The sequence below is a fragment of the Pygocentrus nattereri genome, chromosome 17, assembly GCF_015220715.1.
Source record: "Pygocentrus nattereri isolate fPygNat1 chromosome 17, fPygNat1.pri, whole genome shotgun sequence".
Taxonomy (NCBI): Eukaryota; Metazoa; Chordata; class Actinopteri; order Characiformes; family Serrasalmidae; genus Pygocentrus; species Pygocentrus nattereri.
In genome coordinates this window covers 26,193,799-26,213,221 of record NC_051227.1, presented here as the reverse complement: position 1 = coordinate 26,213,221, position 19,423 = coordinate 26,193,799, and the positions used below count along the sequence as shown (strand labels likewise).

At 40.2% G+C, this 19,423-nt stretch overlaps 1 protein-coding gene across 2 annotated transcripts in view; it reads left to right on the top strand.

The window, feature by feature from the left end:
* The window catches only part of sacs (sacsin molecular chaperone), a 30,474-nt gene extending 11,611 nt beyond the window's left edge, over positions 1 to 18,863 (top strand). Inside the window, exons 8-11 of one of the 2 annotated variants that reach the window (XM_017696832.2) lie at positions 86 to 1,571; positions 2,061 to 2,152; positions 3,899 to 3,925; positions 5,908 to 18,863. In XM_017696832.2, coding sequence (XP_017552321.1) covers positions 86 to 1,571; positions 2,061 to 2,152; positions 3,899 to 3,925; positions 5,908 to 17,459 — 13,157 coding nt within the window. In that variant the 3' untranslated portion in view covers positions 17,460 to 18,863. The remainder of the gene's footprint in view (positions 1 to 85; positions 1,572 to 2,060; positions 2,153 to 3,898; positions 3,926 to 5,907) is intronic. The other variant, XM_017696833.2, reaches the window with a different exon arrangement.
* The last annotated feature ends 560 nt before the right edge of the window (positions 18,864 to 19,423 follow it).

Genomic DNA, 19,423 nt, shown 5'->3' with positions numbered 1-19,423 from the left:
CACCTAAAATGAGAAGATTTTCTAATTTTATTTTTGTGTTTTAGTAAAACCCACTCAATTTTATTTTTTCACCATCACATTCCAGATGTCCCAAGCATATTCAGTGGAGATCAAATTGGGATGCTGGACCCTCATCAGATGCTGTTTGGCGTTCATGAGTCTGGCCAGTGTTGGAACTTGAGATCTGACATAAAGGAAATAATGGAGCTTACTGACCAGTTTGCACCATTCTTGGGCCTGTTTGGTAGCTCAGAGAAGACTATCAAAGAGGGCAACTTTCCAGGAACGCTTTTTCGCTTCCCCCTCCGCATGAAACCTTCTCAGCTGAGTGGCAACATCTACAATAAAGAGAAAATTCTAGAGCTTTTTGAGTCCTTCAAGGCCGATGCAGACACTGTGTTGCTCTTCTTGAAGAGTGTACAGAGGGTCTCTCTGCATGTTCGTGAGTCAGATGGTACTCAACGGATGCTGTTCCAGGTCATAGCAGGTGAGAATGCTGAACACAAGCTTGAGCAGCCCAACTCTCTGAAAACTCTGGGCTTGGCCATAGACAGCTACAGCAATGGTGTGCCAAGTGATTCAGTCACCTGCGCAACATATCAGAGGACCATTGAGGTACAGGATGAAACTGCCAAGGAGAGCCAGAAGACCACATGGCTGGTTTGTAATGGTGTCGGTGGGCGAGGCATGTGTAGTGAACTGGACTCTCTTGCAGATGATTTGAAGTTCATCCCAACCATTGGCATAGCTTTGCCACTGACTCTTATTGATGAGGACAGGTGTGACGCAACTTCCAGCTTTTCAGGCCGAGCGTTCTGTTTCCTTCCACTTCCGTTGGGAGAGGAAAGTATGACAGGGTTACCGGTGCATGTCAGCGGCTTCTTCGGCCTGACTGACAACCGCAGAAGCATAAAATGGCGGGAGGTGGACCAGTGGAGGGACCCAGCAGCTCTTTGGAATGAACTGCTTGTCATAACGGTCATACCAAGGGCTTACTACACACTTATCATTGAGACCATTAGGCGTATTCAGACAAAGAAGGACCAAGATTTCCCCCTTTCACCCAGAGGCATTTATGGTGCCTGGCCTGATCCCAATAAGATACGTCCACACTGGAGACCTATTCTCGAACCCCTGTTTCATGACTTGCTCCAGCAGCCAGTCATCTACTCCCTCAGCAGTGCTTGGGTCCAAGTGGAAGACACAGTGTTTTCAGAGCTGGACTCCACAAAGGACAGTACAGAGGCAGTAATCCAATACCTCCAGAGCTCAGGGATGACGGTGGCCCAAGTGCCACCCACCATTGCAGCGGTCCTGTCCACATTTGTCACCAAACCTGATAGCCTGAAGAAAGTGACCCCTGCTTTTGTACGACAGGAGCTGAGGAAAACTAGGCATAAAGGGTCCTCCCAGGAGAAACTGCTTCTGCTTGAGTTTATCCTCAGCGATGCCTGTTACAGTGACCTCATTGGACTGGAGCTGCTGCCTTTGCAAAATGAGACTTTTGTTGCATTTTCCTCCTCTGTGAGTGACAAGGATGCTGTGTATATTGCCTCCGAAGAGTATCCAAGGTATGGTTTTAGTGTTTTAAATGACTGTTACTTTTGTAGCATAGTCTAGTAATATGTGCAGTATGCATTCAGCTTTAGAAATTGAAACATTTAATGGCCTACTTACATTTGCATTTTAATAATAATGATGATTTGCCATTATTTATCCTTTAGAATAAACATTTTAAACATAAAAGATACTATGTAATAAAGAAAATACACTTTTGATATTGGTAAAATCTACAATGAAACTGGCTGAGCTATTCTTAGGTTATAGAAGTGTGCAATTAAACTTTGGGCCTGCCAGTGGGCTCTAGCCATTTAAGGAGTTAACATAAAATAAACTTACCACTAATGCAGTAACACTTTTGACAATATTTAGCCAAAACATTTTGGTGGCTTAATTTTTGTTCCTCGATGCATGTTTATGTAATTGCAATTGCATTAGAATATTATGTCTTACTTCAGTATGGTTTAAAAAAATAAATAAAACTTATATTTCCTCAATAGGTCCCTTTATCCAGGTTTGGAAGGAAGATTCATACTAGAAAGCATTCCTCCACAAGTCATGAACAGCCTGAAAGAAGCAGCCAAAAGCAGAGGTAAATAAATAAAACTTAAGATCACATGCATTGTTCCATTATGGCAGTGAACTAACTTACTTTTACCCTCTCATAGCTATGTAGAAGCTAAGGCCTGTGGGCACATCATTAAAATAACATGCTCACAGGGCATATTTGACACTGTTTCAGGCCTAAACCTGACTATGTCAAAAGAGAGCGTGGCATGTCAGTGACATATGCTGAAAATACAATCTCTCCCCCTGAGCTTAGAAAAATAGACCCTCATATCTCTGTGGTCTCTCTGTGATGTTCACAAATGGGCTGTTTTAAGGCAGTGAAAAGAAATGTGGCATCATTTCTGTTACTGCTGACATGGGTGTTCAGTAAGGGACCAACATTCATATTGTCCCCAAATTCTATGGTAGACCAAACAGTCACAGTATTATGAGCAGAGGTGGTGGAATAATCTAAACCCATATTCAAGTAAAAAATTTTGCAATGTCTCTGATATAATGACTAAAGGTTCCAAAAATAAGAAAGGTTCTAAAAATAATAATAAAACAAGTAGAGTACAAGTAAGTACAAAGTCCAAAAACTCCTGAAGTAATGAGTTCCTGAAGTATGTTGTAGTGTCTCCCCTACACTAACATACCCAGTTCACCTAAGAAAGATCTTAATTAGTTTATTAGTTGAATCAGGACCAGCTTTGAGAACCACGGTCATTGCACATCTTTTTTTCTTGTCTGGTGTGGACAAATCAGGCCATTTAGTTTCATTTTGAGCAGTGTGAACATTTCACCTGTATCCCAGATCTATGTCCAAGCGTTCCAGTTTACTGCTGGTGTGAATGCATTTTGTGAAGATTCGCAAGAAAATTCAACATTAAATCTTGCTTTTCTACTTCCTCTAGCAGCATGCTAATGCTGTACTGTCCACAAAAGCTGCCTGTTTAAATGGTTCATTCTTGATACTATTGCTCTGTTTGAATGCATGTTCTGCTGCAAATAATGGCAGAAAATAATAGCAAACCAATGCATTTTATCTTGGCACATGGATCACGGAACATATTTTTGACAAAACATCAGCGCTCTGATTGGTTTAATTCAAATCAACAAACTATTCAATCATAAAGATGCAGAAATCAAGTAAGGTTTATTTTTATTGCTTTGATTGTGATTCACACACTTGGCCTCTGTATTTAATTATAAAGTAGGAGTAGGAAAATATATTTATATTGATAATATGTGAAGGACAGATCTGGGATAGATTTTAGGCTAATAAAAATAAAAATGGCCATTTTTGGCCATTATGTGAACGTACAAGTGTGTTTGTATCTTTGGCCAATCAAAAATGTGGTATTTTTGTTGAACTTCAGCTGCTGCAACCAAACCGAAAAAGATACAGTTTCATAAAAGCCTAAACTCTGGTTTGAACTTCAGAAAACAAACTGGGTGTGAAAACAGCCTAAATGTCCATCCATCCATCCATCCATTTTCTAAGCCGCTTCTCCGTCAGGGTCGTGGGGAGCCTAAATGTCATTGACTAAAATTAAAATGAAAAAATAATAAAATGTATATTCCTTTCCTCTCAAATGTACTTGAGAAGAAATAAAATTGCAAGTAACTGAATAAATCTAACTAGTTACTACCTACCTCTAATTATTAGAGTGTACAAAGGAAGGAATTCATTGTGAATGCTTTTTTGTTTTGTCATGTACATTTGTTCTATTTGTTTATGTAACTAATTGTTTTCTACCCTGATCCTGGTTTTGAATTTGAATCACAGTTCAGCAATATCTTTGGGGTTGTTCAGGTAAGTACTCTGTGTTTTGTGTCATGCCTGTAGGATGAGACAGCGTTTTTTTTCTCCTCAACAGATCACAGTTTCAATAATTTGCAGTGCTAAACATCACGGCCTAATATAACCTAATACAACTTGTTGTATTTGTGCTTTTGATGAATTGTACTGCCAAAGCACTAACCAACTTTGCAATGTAATGATGATCAGAATCATGAACAGTCCATCCAGCCAATAGCTATGACATAGCAAACAATAATATACCTGCACTGAAAGCTGCTGCTCTGCTCACTGTGAAACTCTCACACAGACCAGCAAACACATCAGATGAAGTGATCTCAAAGTGAAATTAAAAACTTAGGAAAGGAACTAACACATTGACTCATTTCAGTGTCAACTTGTTTCAGAACATTGTTTGTGGTTACAGCATGTAAAGCATGTCAGCAAAGTTCAATTTGGGGTTTGTGCTCTTTCTCTTGCTGTGGATTTTATAAATATCCACAATCTTTATATCCTGTGCTTTGACATTTTTGTGCTGTGATTCTAATTTTTTCGAAGTGTGTTTTTATTATACACTACCATGCAAAATCAGACCCTTCATTTATTTAATTTGCAGTCAAAGTGGCCATTAAATATGACGTTTTATTTTTTTCAGGAGATATTTCTGAAGAGGTTAGATATAAGATAATACACTAATACATATCTGCACTGGGAAAAGACAGTACAACAAACCAAAGTACCTTCTGGTACTCATAAAAAAAAAATCAGCTTGTCTACCCCAGAGGACAGATCTCAGCATCAGTGTTTGTGATTACTTGGATTGCAATGGATGGGAAGCAGAAAAAGCAACCAACTTATAAAGTTGAACTTTGGAGGTGTAGGAAAATGTCCCTGCAGGCTTCTTTTGAAAAACTGAAGGAAAGTATCCTGAAAAGAATGAAAGCTGCAAAAAAAGGCAAAGAGTGGACACTTTACATTATTAAAATTATAAATTTATTTTTTGAGGCTTCTGTTTTGTTTTGTATGTTATGTTATAAAGCAGCAAAATTAACTTAAATACTACTACTAATAATAATAATATATTGACTGGCCATTTTGGCTGGAAATTAAATTGAGGGTGGTCTTTGACTTCTGCACAGTACTGTATATTATTTTACATTATGTGTGTTCTACTACCTGTTTTCACTTTAAAGTGGAGGAAGCATTGTGCTTATTAGAAGTTATAGAAGTTTAATTTGTCTGAATTTTTATTTGTGTACATTTTTTCCTTTTTCAGCTGTGCTGATTCTCATTTACTTGTTTACAACTACAACCAGGAAAGCCTTGTATTGTACTACGTTTAGTAATAAAAAAACATTTTGTTATGGATATATTATATTCTTATTATACTGTATGTCACTAAATTCAGAAAAAACAACTAAGTGAGTCTAAATAAGGCAAATTGGAATTTAAATTAGCTTCACTCAGTGTTTCCCAGTCCCGCCCAGCCAACATTCCAGCTTCAAAGCACACCTGAACCAAGCAGTCTTGACCACAATATATAGACTTGGGAGCTCAGACAACAACATAGAATTTGTGAGTCTCTAAGGAGTAGATTAGGAAACGTTGCCTTAGTTACACCATTTTCACATGCTTCCTTTATTTTTAAACATTACAACATGTGCACTGCAATTAAATGAAAATCTGCTTGTCTATGGGAATCATAACGTAATCAGTATGCTTGATGTTTACACAATCTGATTTATGGATGGCTAAAAGCTACTACCCAATCAAAATGACTCCAGAACTCTTAAATGTGTAAATAATAAAATACAATAAAAAGTAAGTGGAAGAATATGATTTATTACCTCTGCTTTATAGAAAAACCCTAAGGACCCAAATAACATCATCATGGCAGTTTTCCATTACAAAAGCTCAAAAACATTATTTTCTCTAGTATTTTAAGTACAAATTGTGTTTGGGGGAAAAGCTAATCATATTTTCTTCCTTTTTTTCAGGAAGGCCCTGTACTCAAGTTCAAGTTCTGAACCCAGAGAGATCAGCACGTCTCATCAAAGAAATCCTTACAGCAGCCTGGCCTTCCAGAGACTTTTCTGTACAGTGGAGCCCTGATGATCAAGACAGGAAGCATCCCTCATTATCCTGGATCCGAATGGTTTGGAAACATCTCTACATTAATTTTGCTGATGACCTTAGTACCTTTGAAGACATGCCTTTGATTCCAAATGTGCCACTGAATGACAGTATAGAATCTTTGGATCTGTTGCGCCTGAAGACTCCATCCCCCATCATTACTGTGAATGAAGAAGAGGGCCCTGTCTCTGAGGTCCTACTTGAAGTCATAAAAAAGGTTGGAGGGGTTGTCTTGAAAAAACTGGATCCATGTTTGCAACACCCACAACTAAAAAATTACATCCATCCGCTGTCTCCAAGCACGCTACTGCAAATTATGGACAGGGCCTCATCCCAGAGGCTGGTTAGTCAAGTATCAGCACTTTCCAACAAGCAAAAGATTGCCCTCAGAAGCTTCTTGGCTGGTGTTACAGATGTCACTGAGAAGGAAAAACGTATCATTCAAGAGCTCCCCATGTTTGTCAAAGTGGGACAGTATTCAGAGAAAGGCACCCCATCCTTTACCTCTCTGAAAGGAGGTAGAGCATTGCACCATACTGCCAAGTATCCTGCAGATGTTAAGTTATCCATCAATGTAGTTGACAGCAGTGATGAGGCAACTATCCGTCTCATTGGGTTGTTAAATGTGGAGCAGGTTAAGAGCACTGAACTGGTGAAGGTGATTGTTCAGGACATTGAGAAAGGGTTCTACACCAAAGAAGAAGTGAAACAGATTATGCTCTGGGCTCTTACTCATTTGTCATTTCTCAAGAATGAAAACAAAGCAGTAATCACTTGGCTTTCGTCTGTAAAGTTCATGTATTCATCCTCAGCAAAAGCACTTGCAGCAACAGACTTTTTTGATCCTGAGCTGGAAATACTGCAAAATCTCTTCTACATGGAAGAAAAGACAAGATTTCCACCGAACGCTTATACATCATCTCCTGATGTTCTTCATTCTCTAAGGCAGTTAGGAATTAAGAATGAGGTGCAGCTTACTGAAAAAGATGTACTTCAGGTTGCCCAGAAAATTGAAGAGTTAGTGGAAAGCTCTAAGCCAGAGTGGGAGCCTCTTCTGAAGAAAGCGAGAACCCTTCTTACAATCCTAAACAAGCAAACAAAGTTGATTAAGTCTTCAGAAGCTCAGGTGTCTCTGCAGAACCTGAAATGGGTCCCTATTTGCAAAGACAGACCTTTGAATTACCCCAAGTCTCTTGCCTGGATGGGAGACTCTTGTAATATTTCTTCTCTCTCTGAAATGTGTGATATATCTCATGCAGTGCTTGTTGGTTCTTCTGTAGCATTGGTGGAAAAAACATCTGCTGGCATGAAAAAAGCCCTGAAGTTGTCCGTGGATCCCCAAGTAGACCAAGTGCTTCAGCATTTAAAAGCAGTAAATGACTGGCACAGATCCCAAGCATTCACCACAGAGGATTGGTATCAGTTTCAGCAGATACTTTTTGAAATCTATGACTTCATGCAAGTTCACTTAGAAAATGCAAGAGAAACAGTGAAGTCTTTGTCCTTTGACTGGGTTTGGACTGGGAAAACATTTGCATCTCCTAGCCACACTGTTCTGAAGCCTATACCAGATCTGGATCTACAACCCTACTTGTACTCGTTACCAAAGACTATCGCAAAGTTCCACAAACTCTTCAAATTCTGTGGTTCTATTGATGAAGTTGTTCCTGGTCATGTGTTTGATGTAGTTAAAACAATTCAAGAAAGGAGTGAACAGGAGATGTCAAAAGAAGAAAGCAAACATAATCTCCTACTCCTGATTAACATCTTACGTTGGCTGTACAGCAACCAAATAGCAGTGGAAGTTGACATGCATGTGCCAATTTTTTGCTACAAAGATCCAAGCAAATTGATCATGAAGCCAATTCACGAATGCACCTACTGCGACATCAAAGTTGATGATCTAAATGACTTGCTTGATGATACCTCAGAGCCCATTATCCTTGTACATGATGACATTCCCATGAAAACCGCTGAGTGGTTAAGAGTTCCTTGTTTAAGTACAAGACTGATAAATCCAGAGAACCTTGGCTTTGAACAGTCTGGGCAGAGAGAACCTTTAACTGTGAGGATAAAGAATATCCTAGAGGAATATCCATCTGTTGCAGACATCTTCAAAGAGCTCCTGCAGAATGCTGACGATGCAAATGCTACAGAATGCAGTTTTCTGATTGACATGAGAAAGAATCTCGATATACGTGAAAACCTACTGGACCCTGGAATGATTGTCTGCCATGGTCCTTCTTTGTGGTCATTCAACAATTCTGTTTTCTCTGACACAGACTTCCTTAACATAACCCGACTAGGGGGATCCATGAAAAGATGTGAAGCAGACAAGGTAGGGAAATTTGGGTTAGGGTTCAACTCTGTTTATCATGTGACTGACATACCCATCATCATGAGCAGAGAATTCATGATCATGTTTGATCCTAACATCAATCACATCAGCAAACACATTAGGGACAAATCAAACCCAGGCATTAAGATCAACTGGAGCAAACAGCAGAAACGACTGAGGAAGTTTCCTAACCAATTCAGACCATTCATTAATGTCTTCAACTGTCAGCTTCCTCTTGCACAGGAGTCCCCTTACAAATATGATGGAACACTCTTCAGGCTCCCGTTCAGAACAGAGCAAGAAGCAGCAGTAAGTGAAATCAGCAGCATGTACTACAACACCACAGATATCTATTCACTAGTTGATGAATTTAGCATCTGTGGCCACCGGCTGATTCTTTTCACACAGCATGTTGGCACAATGGTCCTGAAGTATTTGAAATCTGAGGAGTCAAATCCTGCTGCTGCACAGGATGTAGTCACGATAAATAAGAGTGTATGGTCTTCCAAAGCCTCATATGGTCCCCTCAGTATTCTGAAATCTGCAGCAAAAGTCATGAAAAAGGTTGCAGTCACCAACAGAGTACCAGCTGATATTCCTAAATCTGGCTGCATCATCAGAATTGTAGTGGAGGAGTACCACAATGTGTTCAGGCGAATTCTTGATCTACAGTCACCACTTTTCAGAGGTTCTGAAGAGGATCCATCCTCATACTTTGAGATGGCAGCTAAAGGCTCACAAACCAAGAGACTCACTGATGAAATGCCCCAGAAAGGTGTGGAAAACACAAACTGGCTCATTTGTTCATGTATGGATGTGACTGAAGCTCTGAAGTTCTCGCTGAGTGAAAGTGGAAAGCGGCTAGGACTGGTGCCATGTGGGGGTGTAGCAGTTCTGCTGTCTGAGGAAGAAAATCGAAAATGGACAGTGAAAACGAGTGCAAGCCCAATTGGAGAAGTGTTCTGCTACTTACCTCTCAGAATAAAAACTGGACTGCCTGTGCACATAAATGGATGTTTTGCTGTTACATCAAATCGTAAAGAAATCTGGAAAACAGACACAAAAGGAGAATGGAACTCAATTTTCATGAGACATGTCATTGTCCAGGCATACCTGGCTGCACTTAGTATGCTGCGAACTATGTCAGAAAATGGGGAACTCCTTGAATACAACTATTACGCAGCCTGGCCTGACCCTGGTGCTGTACATGATGACTTTAATTTGATTTGTCAAGGAGTATATCAGGAAATTGCCAAAGGTGGAGATGATGACCATGCAAAAGTCTTCTCAGATGGCAAAACCTGGGTATCCATCAAGTACGTCAGGTTCTTGGATGACTCTTTGCTCTGCAGACCTGATGTTGGACCTGCTGCCTTCAAAATATTTATGAAATACCTTAAGAAGTGCGGCTCCCAAGACCTCTGTGCTGTTGAGCTGCCAGACTGGGTCAAAGAAGGCTTTGATGATGCTGGCTGCAAAGGGAAACTGATGGAGAACACACTCACAGAGAGACAGTTCTTCTCTGATGTCTTCTTCCCACACATACAAGACATCGACAAAGACCTTCGTGACCCCCTGATGTACTACGTTCTCAATGAAAAATTAGAGGACTTTGCAACCATATTGAGGGAGACTCCATGTATTCCGTGCTCAGGGCCATCAAACAGTCTTGTTCTGCCATCACGACTCATACATCCAGAAGGAAGAGTTGCCAAACTGTACAACAGTGATGATGGGCGGTTCCCTGAGGGAAGTTTGAAAGACTATCTGAATCCAGTATGCCTAGTGAAGCTAGTGCAGCTGGGTATGGTGAAAGATGATCTCTCGTGGGAAGATTTGACTGAACGGGCTGAGTCTGTTATGATGCTTAATGAAACAGACCATGTAGCTGCATGTCACAGGAGCAGTATTCTGCTTAGTCTCATTGATGAGAAACTGAAAATGAGAGACCCGAGAGGAGATGAATATGTTGAAAAATTACAAAACATCAGATTCCTTCCTTTCTTGACAAAGCCTGCTGGCTTTTCACTCCCTTGGCATGGAAATCATTTCCCACAGTCAACAATGTTCTCTGCAACAGAACTTTTCACAACAGAGCATCAGGACACTGTGTGTTTGATGAAGCCTATACTGAATGAGAACTCTCCATCTTTTAAAGGATGTGGTCCGATTTCTCTAGCTGTGAAAGACTTTCTTGGACTGATAAAAAAGCCAGCTGTTGGGTTAGTCATAAGCCAACTTGGAGAACTCTCAAAATCATTTGATGGTGTCACACTGTATCAAGAAAACATCACAAATGCTTGTTACAAATATTTGCATGAAGAGATGATGCAGTCAAAAACTGCAAAGGAAGAAATTATGGATGAACTGAAAACGTTCTGCTCAATTCTAGTAGAAAACACGTATGTTAATCCATCAAAAGTGGCATTTTACTTGAACTTTGATGCAGCTCCATATCTGTACCAGCTTCCTAACAAGTATAGAAACAGCTGCCGTGAGCTGTTTGAGAATGTGGGTGTACAGCCAAGCTTCACAGTTGAAAATTTCTCAGCTGTATTAGAAATGATCAGAAATGAATGTGGGAGAAGATCTCTCACTGAGGACAACTTTCAGCTATGTCGCAGAATCATTAGTGAAGGAATATGGAGTTTGATTAGAGACAAAACTCAAGAGTTCTGCCAAAGCAACTATGGACAGATACTCTTGCCTGACAGCAATCTCACTTTGCAACAGTCTAAGTCATTGTGCTACAATGACTGCCCTTGGATTAAGGTCAGAGATTCAACTGTGAAGTATTGTCATGGAGATATCCCAAGAGAGGTAGCAGTGAAATTAGGTGCAGTACCAAAACGCCACAAAGCTTTGGAAAGGTATGCTTCTAATATCTGTTTCACTACTCTTGGTAGTGAGTTTGGGCAAAAGGAGAAACTCACCAGCAGGATCAAGAGCATCCTTAATGCTTACCCATCGGAGAAGGAGATGCTGAAAGAGCTCCTTCAGAATGCAGATGATGCCAAAGCGACAGAGATATACTTTGTCTTTGATCCCAGAACACATCTAACTGACAGAATATTTGATGACAAATGGGTACCCATGCAAGGTCCATCACTCTGTGTGTACAACAATCAGCCATTTACAGAGGATGATATTAGAGGGATTCAGAATCTTGGTCGAGGGACGAAAGAGGCAAACCCTGGTAAGACTGGACAGTATGGTATTGGATTCAATTCAGTGTATCACATCACTGATTGTCCATCTTTCATTTCAAATAATGACATTCTTTGTATCTTTGATCCACATGCACGCTATGCACCTGGGGCAACCTCTGTTAGCCCAGGACGAATGTTTCGAGATTTGGATTCTGACTTCAGGTCGCAATTTTCTGATGTCCTGAACTTGTATTTGGGAAATTATTTCAAGCTGGAGCGCTGCACAATGTTCCGTTTTCCCATTCGCAGTGTAGAAATGGCAAAAATTTCTGAGATCAGCTCAGTACCTGCTTCAGACAGAATGGTACAAAATCTCCTGGACAAATTACGAACTGATGGTGCAGAACTGCTTATGTTTTTGAACCACATGGAAAAAATTTCAATATGTGAAATAGAAGTTGGGACAGGAGAACTGAAGACACTGTATTCTGTGACTGCAAAAATCACAGATGGTGATCGTCTTAAACGCAAGCAGTTTCATGCCTCTGTAGTGGACAGTGTGACAAAGAAAAGGCAACTGGACCAAATCCCAGTACAACAAATTACATACACAATGGACATTGAAGACTCAGATGGGAACTCAACAACCTGGCTGGTGTGCAATAGATCTGGCTTCTCTGTCATGGAAAAGGTGTCCAAGAGTGTAATTTCAGCTCACAAAAATGAGGACATAACACTCTTTCCTCGAGGAGGAGTGGCAGCATGCACTACCCACAACTATAAAAAAGCCCACAGAGCATTCTGCTTTCTCCCCCTTTCTTTAGAGACTGGCCTGCCATTTCATGTGAATGGGCATTTTGCATTGGATTCTGCAAGAAGAAATCTGTGGAGGGATGACAATGGAGTTGGAGTGAGAAGTGACTGGAACAATAATCTGATGACAGCACTGATAGCTCCTGCTTATGTGGAGCTGCTGATCCAGCTAAAACGTAGGTTCTTTCCTGGGCCTGATCCCACCATGACAGTTCTTCAGGGAACACCAATCCATGTTGTCAAAGACATTTTGAGAAAGTTCTTGTTTTTTTTCCCAGTAAACAGACTTGACATTCAGCCAGACTGGTACTGCTTGGTAAAGGCAATCTATCAGTGCATTCATGTAGACCTGAAGAGACTCCTTCCTGTTGTCAGAGCACCACACATGGATAACACTGATATGCACTCAGCAGTATACATTTCCTGGGTGAACACATCTACTTCAACTAAAGTCAGAGCATTCTTTGACAACTTGCTGCAGGATGAGTTGCAGCACTTGAAAAACACAGAATACAACATTACCACACGAAAGTCTGTGGCAGAAAATGTCTACAGGCTGAAGGCTATGCTTCTAGATGTTGGCTTTAACTTGGTCCACAGCTGTGATGAAACAGCCAGTCTGTACTTCTGCCTGGAAGATGCAGGTATTCCTGTCAGCTATGTGACACCAGAAGATGTCCGAAAATTCCTGGGAACATTCTCATCTCCAGACACATCCTGCCAAGTTGGGAAACTGCCCTGTCGACTGCAGCTGTCTAACTTCAAACTCTTCCACAGTCTAAAACTTCTAGTGGACTATTGCTTTAAAGATATAGAGGAGGATGACATCAGAATAGAGGGGCTGCCACTGCTTTTGACAATGGACAACATTCTGCAAGTGTTTGACTCTAAACGGCCAAAATTCCTGACTAATCATCATGAACTAATCTCCTCCAGGAAAGAGCTGTTCATGCACACACTGTACATGAGATACAGTAACATTCTTTTTAAAGCAGGTGTGGCAAAAGTCTTTGACATAAGCAGCCTTGGAGATTTATTGGGATCTGTCCTACCTCGGGAGTACAGAACAAGGGTCTCTGTCAAGTGGAGAGAAAACTATGCAAGTGAATCTTGGCTGAAAAGTGCATGGCACTTTATCAGTGAGAATATTGCTATCAAAGAAGAACAGACAGAAGTTAAGCCAACTTTAGAGACAGTCCTGGACATCCTTAAAGACTGGGCTCTACTACCAGGGATCAAGTTCATGGTGTCTAGCAACAAGTTAGTTGTGCCAGAATATGACGTTTTGTTACCCCTAAGTCTAATGTATGCTGCCATTTTTCCCAATGGACAGAATGACAAAGTCTTCCACACCCTAATGAAAGCAGGATGCTTTCAGGTGGCTATAAGCAAAATATGTGCCAAAGAGAATCCTATCTTGCCTCTACTGGCCCAGCACACGGCAAATATAGACAGTCCTTCAAGCATTCTGAGAGCCCTTGAGTACATGATTCAGACATCAGCTTTCAAGGCAGGGAATTTGACAGACAAAGACTTTGAAGCACTCTTGTTATACTTCAACTCTAATTTGATCAACCTATGCCAAGATGACATACAGGGTCTGAAGTTGCTCCCATGCTACAAGGCTGTCAATGGTCGACATATTAGCATTGCAAACTTTGGAGCTTGTTACATTCTGACCAAAAGCATCCCCTCCATTGACATGGAAAAATGGGCACATAATACATCCTCAACCTTTCTATTTGACAATCCACAGCTGAGGGAACTCTACACCTTTCTTGGATGCACCCCAATAGATGATCTGGAAGTCTACCTAAAACATCTCCTTCCAAAGTTTGACATTTTGTCACATGATGCCAAAATCCATCATCTCATTTATCTGAAGGAGAGGTTATTGGCAATGGAGGAGCCTTGTAACATGAAGGATCAACTCTACGAAAAACTGGAGAGTCTTTCATTTATTTATGACTCAACAAGCAGACTAAAACCTGCCAAAGCTTTCTTTGACCAAACTGTGAAAGTATTTGAAGTGATGCTTCCACCAAAGTCTTTTATCCCCACTGATTTCTTCAGGAAAATTGAGCAAATGATGAAACCAAAAAATGGAACAATGTTCTTACCCTCATGGATCACATTCCTCCGCAAGATAGGTTTAAAGTACATTGTGTCTCAGCAGCAAGTTCTACAGTTTGCAAAAGAGATCAGCATCAAATCTCAAACAGAGAACTGGTCCAATGAAAAAGTTCAGACAATTGTTGATGTTCTCCTGAATCACATTTTCAATGAGAGGACAGATCTGTTTGAGGGAGCATTCCTCAAAGAACTCTCCATGATAACATTCCTCTATCCAGAGCGTGCACCAGCGGAACTTGTCAGACTTCATCCTCAGCATCAAGAAATAAATGGGACACTCTCTCTAATTCGTTTCAATGGATCTCAAGTTAATCCAAAATTTAAACAAACAGATATCATGCAATTACTCTGGACCTCTTGTCCTATTCTACCAGAGAAAGCCACTCCAGGAAGTATAAAAGACCAAGAAGGAAGCACCCTTACAGGACAAGAACAGCTTGACCAAGTTTTGACAATTTTAAATGTCAATTTAGACCCTCCTTTGGAAAAGGTCATTAGCAACTGCAAGAACATGTGTAGCATCACAAGTCTGGATGACGACACTGTCAAAACAAGAAACAAAGTGTTGAGGAGCACTTATGAATTCCTTAATGCAGATAAACGGGAATTCCGTTATCAGCTACGGGGAGTGGCATTTGTTATGGTTGAGGAAGGTTGGAAACTTCTAAAACCAGAGGAGGTTGTCATAAACCTGGACAATGAATCAGACTTCAAGCCATATTTGTACAAATTGCCACTTGAACTTGGCACCTTTCACCAACTGTTCAAAGTATTAGGAACTGAGGATGTTGTATCAACAAAACAATATGTTGAAGTGTTGTGTCGCATATACAGAAGTTCAGAAGGCAAACAGCTTGACCCAAATGAAATGAGAACAGTGAAGAGAGCAGTATCGGGACTCTTCAAAAGTCTCCAGAATGACCCAGTACAAGTTCGCAAAGACCTAGAGAGCCTCAGAGATATTATGTTTTACCTGCCAAGTCATGATGGTCGACTTGCCAAGTCAAATAGTTTGGTCTTTGATGATGCACCGCATTACAAGAGCAGAATCCAAGGTAATGTTGGAGTCCAGATGCTTGTTGATATGAGTCAGTGCTATCTAGGCAAAGACCATGCCTTTCACACAAAGCTCATTATGTTGCTCCCACAGAAAATGAGGCCCAGACTTTTGAGTAGTATCTTGGAGGAACAACTTGATGAAGAGTCTCAGAAAATGTGTCAGTTTGGAGCTCTTTGCTCACTTCAGGGCCGGCTTCAGCTGTTACTTTCCTCTGAGCAGTTCATCACCGGACTAATACGCATAATGAAGCATGAGAATGACAATGCATACATGGTTAATGAGGAAAAGGCAATTCGGCTGTGCAAAGCTTTGTGTGAGGGTTTGAAGGTGTCTTGTTTTGAGAAGCTACAGACTACACTGCGGGTGAAAGGCTGCAGTCCTATTCCACATAGCCGGAGTGAAACTCTGGCCTTTCTGAAAAGATACGGCACATCAGTCATCCACCTCTACATTCAACACTCAGATAGTAAGGATATCAATTTCCTGCTTGCTCTTGCAATGACCCTCAAGTCTGCAACAGACAATCTAATCTCTGACACTTCTTATCTTATTGCCATGCTGGGATGCAATGACATATACAGAATCACAGAAAAGCTGGACAATCTTGGTGTAAAGTATGACTCAACTGAGCCCTCAAAGCTTGAACTTCCTCTTCCTGGGACACCCATACCTGCAGAGATACATCATATCCTTCTGATGGACCCTATGAATGTATTCTATCCTGGAGAATATGTTGGCTACCTAGTTGACTCTGAAGGAGGAGACTTTTTAGGCTCTTATCAGCCAACCTATACATATGCCATAATTGTTCAAGAGGTAGAGAGAGAGGAGGAGGACAACTCAAGCTTTCTTGGTAAATACTTCCAAATTGACATAGGATATAGTGAATACAAAATTGTAAGCTCCCTTGATCTGTATAAATTCTCTAGACAAGACGAGAGCACCCATATTCGAGATGGTGTGCCAACAACGCCTACGAGCCCATCAGAGAGTCATGCCTCAAGCCCCAGAATGGTACCACCAATTTTTCCTGGCAAGGAAAATCACATAACTCCTCCAACAAAATCTCCAAAAAAGATTAAGCTTAATGCATTACCTGAAATTCTGAAAGAAGTGACATCAGTTGTGGAACAGGCTTGGAAACTTCCTGAAACCGAACGAAAGAAGATAATAAGACGGTTGTATCTTAAATGGCATCCAGATAAAAATGCAGAAAATCTTGATATTGCCACAGAGGTCTTCAAGCATTTACAAAAAGAAATCAGCCGGATGGAGAAGCAAGCACAGGCAGAACAGACCACAGACAGAGCATCACGGAGAACTTTCTCTGCGTCATCTGCTCGCTTCCAGTCAGAGAAGTTCTCTTTTCAAAGATTTTACACATCATGGAACCAAGAAGCAACAAGCCATAAATCTGAGAGGCAACAGTTTCGAGAACAGTTCACCAGCTATGCAGGAAATTCACGTTCAAACCGCTTCTTTGTGCCACCATCATTTAAGTCTGTTGGCAATCCTGTGGAGGCTCGAAGGTGGCTAAGGCAAGCAAGAGCCAACTTTTCAGCTGCACGAAATGATCTTCACAAAAATGCCAACGAGTGGGTGTGTTTTAAGTGCTATCTGGCCACAAAACTAGCATTAATTGCTGCAGACTATGCGGTCAGAGGGAAATCAGACAAAGATGTGAAGCCCACAGCACTGGCACAGAAAGTGGAAGAATACAGCACTCAGCTTACTGGGCTGTCTAAAGATGTTCACATCTTGGAAGGTTATGGTGTTGACAGTCTGAGAACCCGCTACCCTGACCTGCTGCCTTTTCCACAGATTCCTAATGATAGGTACACTTCCGAGGTAGCAATGAGGGTAATGGAATGTACAGCTCGGATAATTATTAAACTAGAGACATTTGTACAGCAAAAAATTTGAATCTTCAAAAATACCAAGCAGTAGATCAAGAAAAATGAAGATCTTTGCATAACATAAACTGTGGTGGCCATGTGCAATACGAACAAGTGATTATAATCCAGGAGTTATTTGAAGCAAAAGTATGCATCCAGCAGGCAGCTTATGCACGGTATCATTGATAGTGCTGAAGCCCATGCTTACTGCATACATGTTTGCTTATACATGTCAAAACAAATGCTGCCTGAGCCTGACAGAAAAAAAAAAAAAAAAAAAACTATGTATAACCTTATACTTCAGCGAAAAGGTCTTTGACATGCAAGTGTACATAATGCTACAAGGCATAGCAGTATTTTTCTTTTTAAACCAAAGTTTGTTTATGTTTCCCTTGTACAAAAATGAATAAGAATGTGCTGCTTTTTTACTTCATCTTTTTTAAGAAAGTTATTTTTTTCTTCATGCAGTCAACTCCACTGACTGTATTGTAATCAGCATGCATTTGCACTGCATTGTTGATTGAGGAACGCTTGTGAGAAGACTTACACATGGAGTGTCATAGATAAAACAAAGGTTACATTGAACATGAAAAAAATAACCCAAATGTTCTATGACCTCTGGGACTTCATGTGTCCATATGTTTTGTGGTGTTGGTGTGTCAGTTGTCATGGATGACAAAAATCAATGTATATGCATAGAAATATATAAACATAATACCTTTTCTAGCAGACATACTCTGAAGGTTTCTGACATAGCTCAGTACTCATGTTTCAAAGACATCATGTGAAAGGGCCCAGTAATTGAAGTGCAACCTAGAATGCAATACCTTTTCATTAGGTATGCATTTGTTTATCTATGAAAATGGCTGTGTATTTGCCATGTTTCATAGTATAATTTTGATTTGCTTATCATCAGTGTCTCCATTGTACAGTCAATGATATGTTGGAGCACATCTGATGATAAGCATAGTACTTGTTTTATCTATATTTTAACCCATAATGAAATCCTTATGAGTCTTTAAATCATATTTCACAGTTAAAATGTATTGGCTATAGCCTCAGATGCAATCATTTACATGGGAAACACATTGTTTATTAAGAAAATACATGTTTTATCATGTACAATGCCAATGTTCGCTTCCTGTGTTGAAAATTTGGTACAATTTCATGTAAGAGGAACATAGTTACTCATATGGTGCTCAGTGTTGTTTATCTTGTACCTCAAGATCACAGGGACTAAAATGAAACACTGGTTACTTCATTCTTCTTGTTTGTAATCTGTACGCCTTGTCTTTCATATCTATTTCATGTCTTATTGTAGCCCTGAAACCACTGCAAGTTATGGTTTGAACCTGTTCATCAGATCCAGGTTGACATGTATCTCTTGTTAACGTCAGCAGTGCCATAGATCTAATAAATTCCCAGAGTACTAGTTGTGTGTGTGTGCTGTCATGTAGTAAACTTGGCAACCTTTTTTTGTTTGTATTTATTTATTTTGTAGAAATCAGCATTTTTTAGAAATCAGCATTACATAGTACTGGCACTACTTTGCAAAATGAACAGTCCTGGATTAATTTTACTTTACTATTGATCATTTTTTTATGCACACAAATTTGTAAAAGTCCTATCAGTAACTGTTATACTGCTGCATAGTATAGAAAAAAAATATGACTGGATCTTTGGAGATCTATCTCTGTCTGCACAGAGTTCAAACAGCAGAACAACATATACTAAGTTATAGATCGCTTAGACATGTGTAGGCTATGACAAAGACTGGCTTTCTAGAGTCTTATCAGTGTCTTTATACAGTTGTATACAAGCTAGCAGCAGTTAGTATGGATAGCAGAGAGGAAGTCATTTAAAAAGACTGCAAAACTACAAATAAATCTCAGGTCAGAAAAGACCAACATCATCAACAAAATTGGCAGGACTGTGCGAAAGAAAAACTGAACCTAAATCTAAATGTTTTGTTTTTGTTTTTTTTTCCCAACA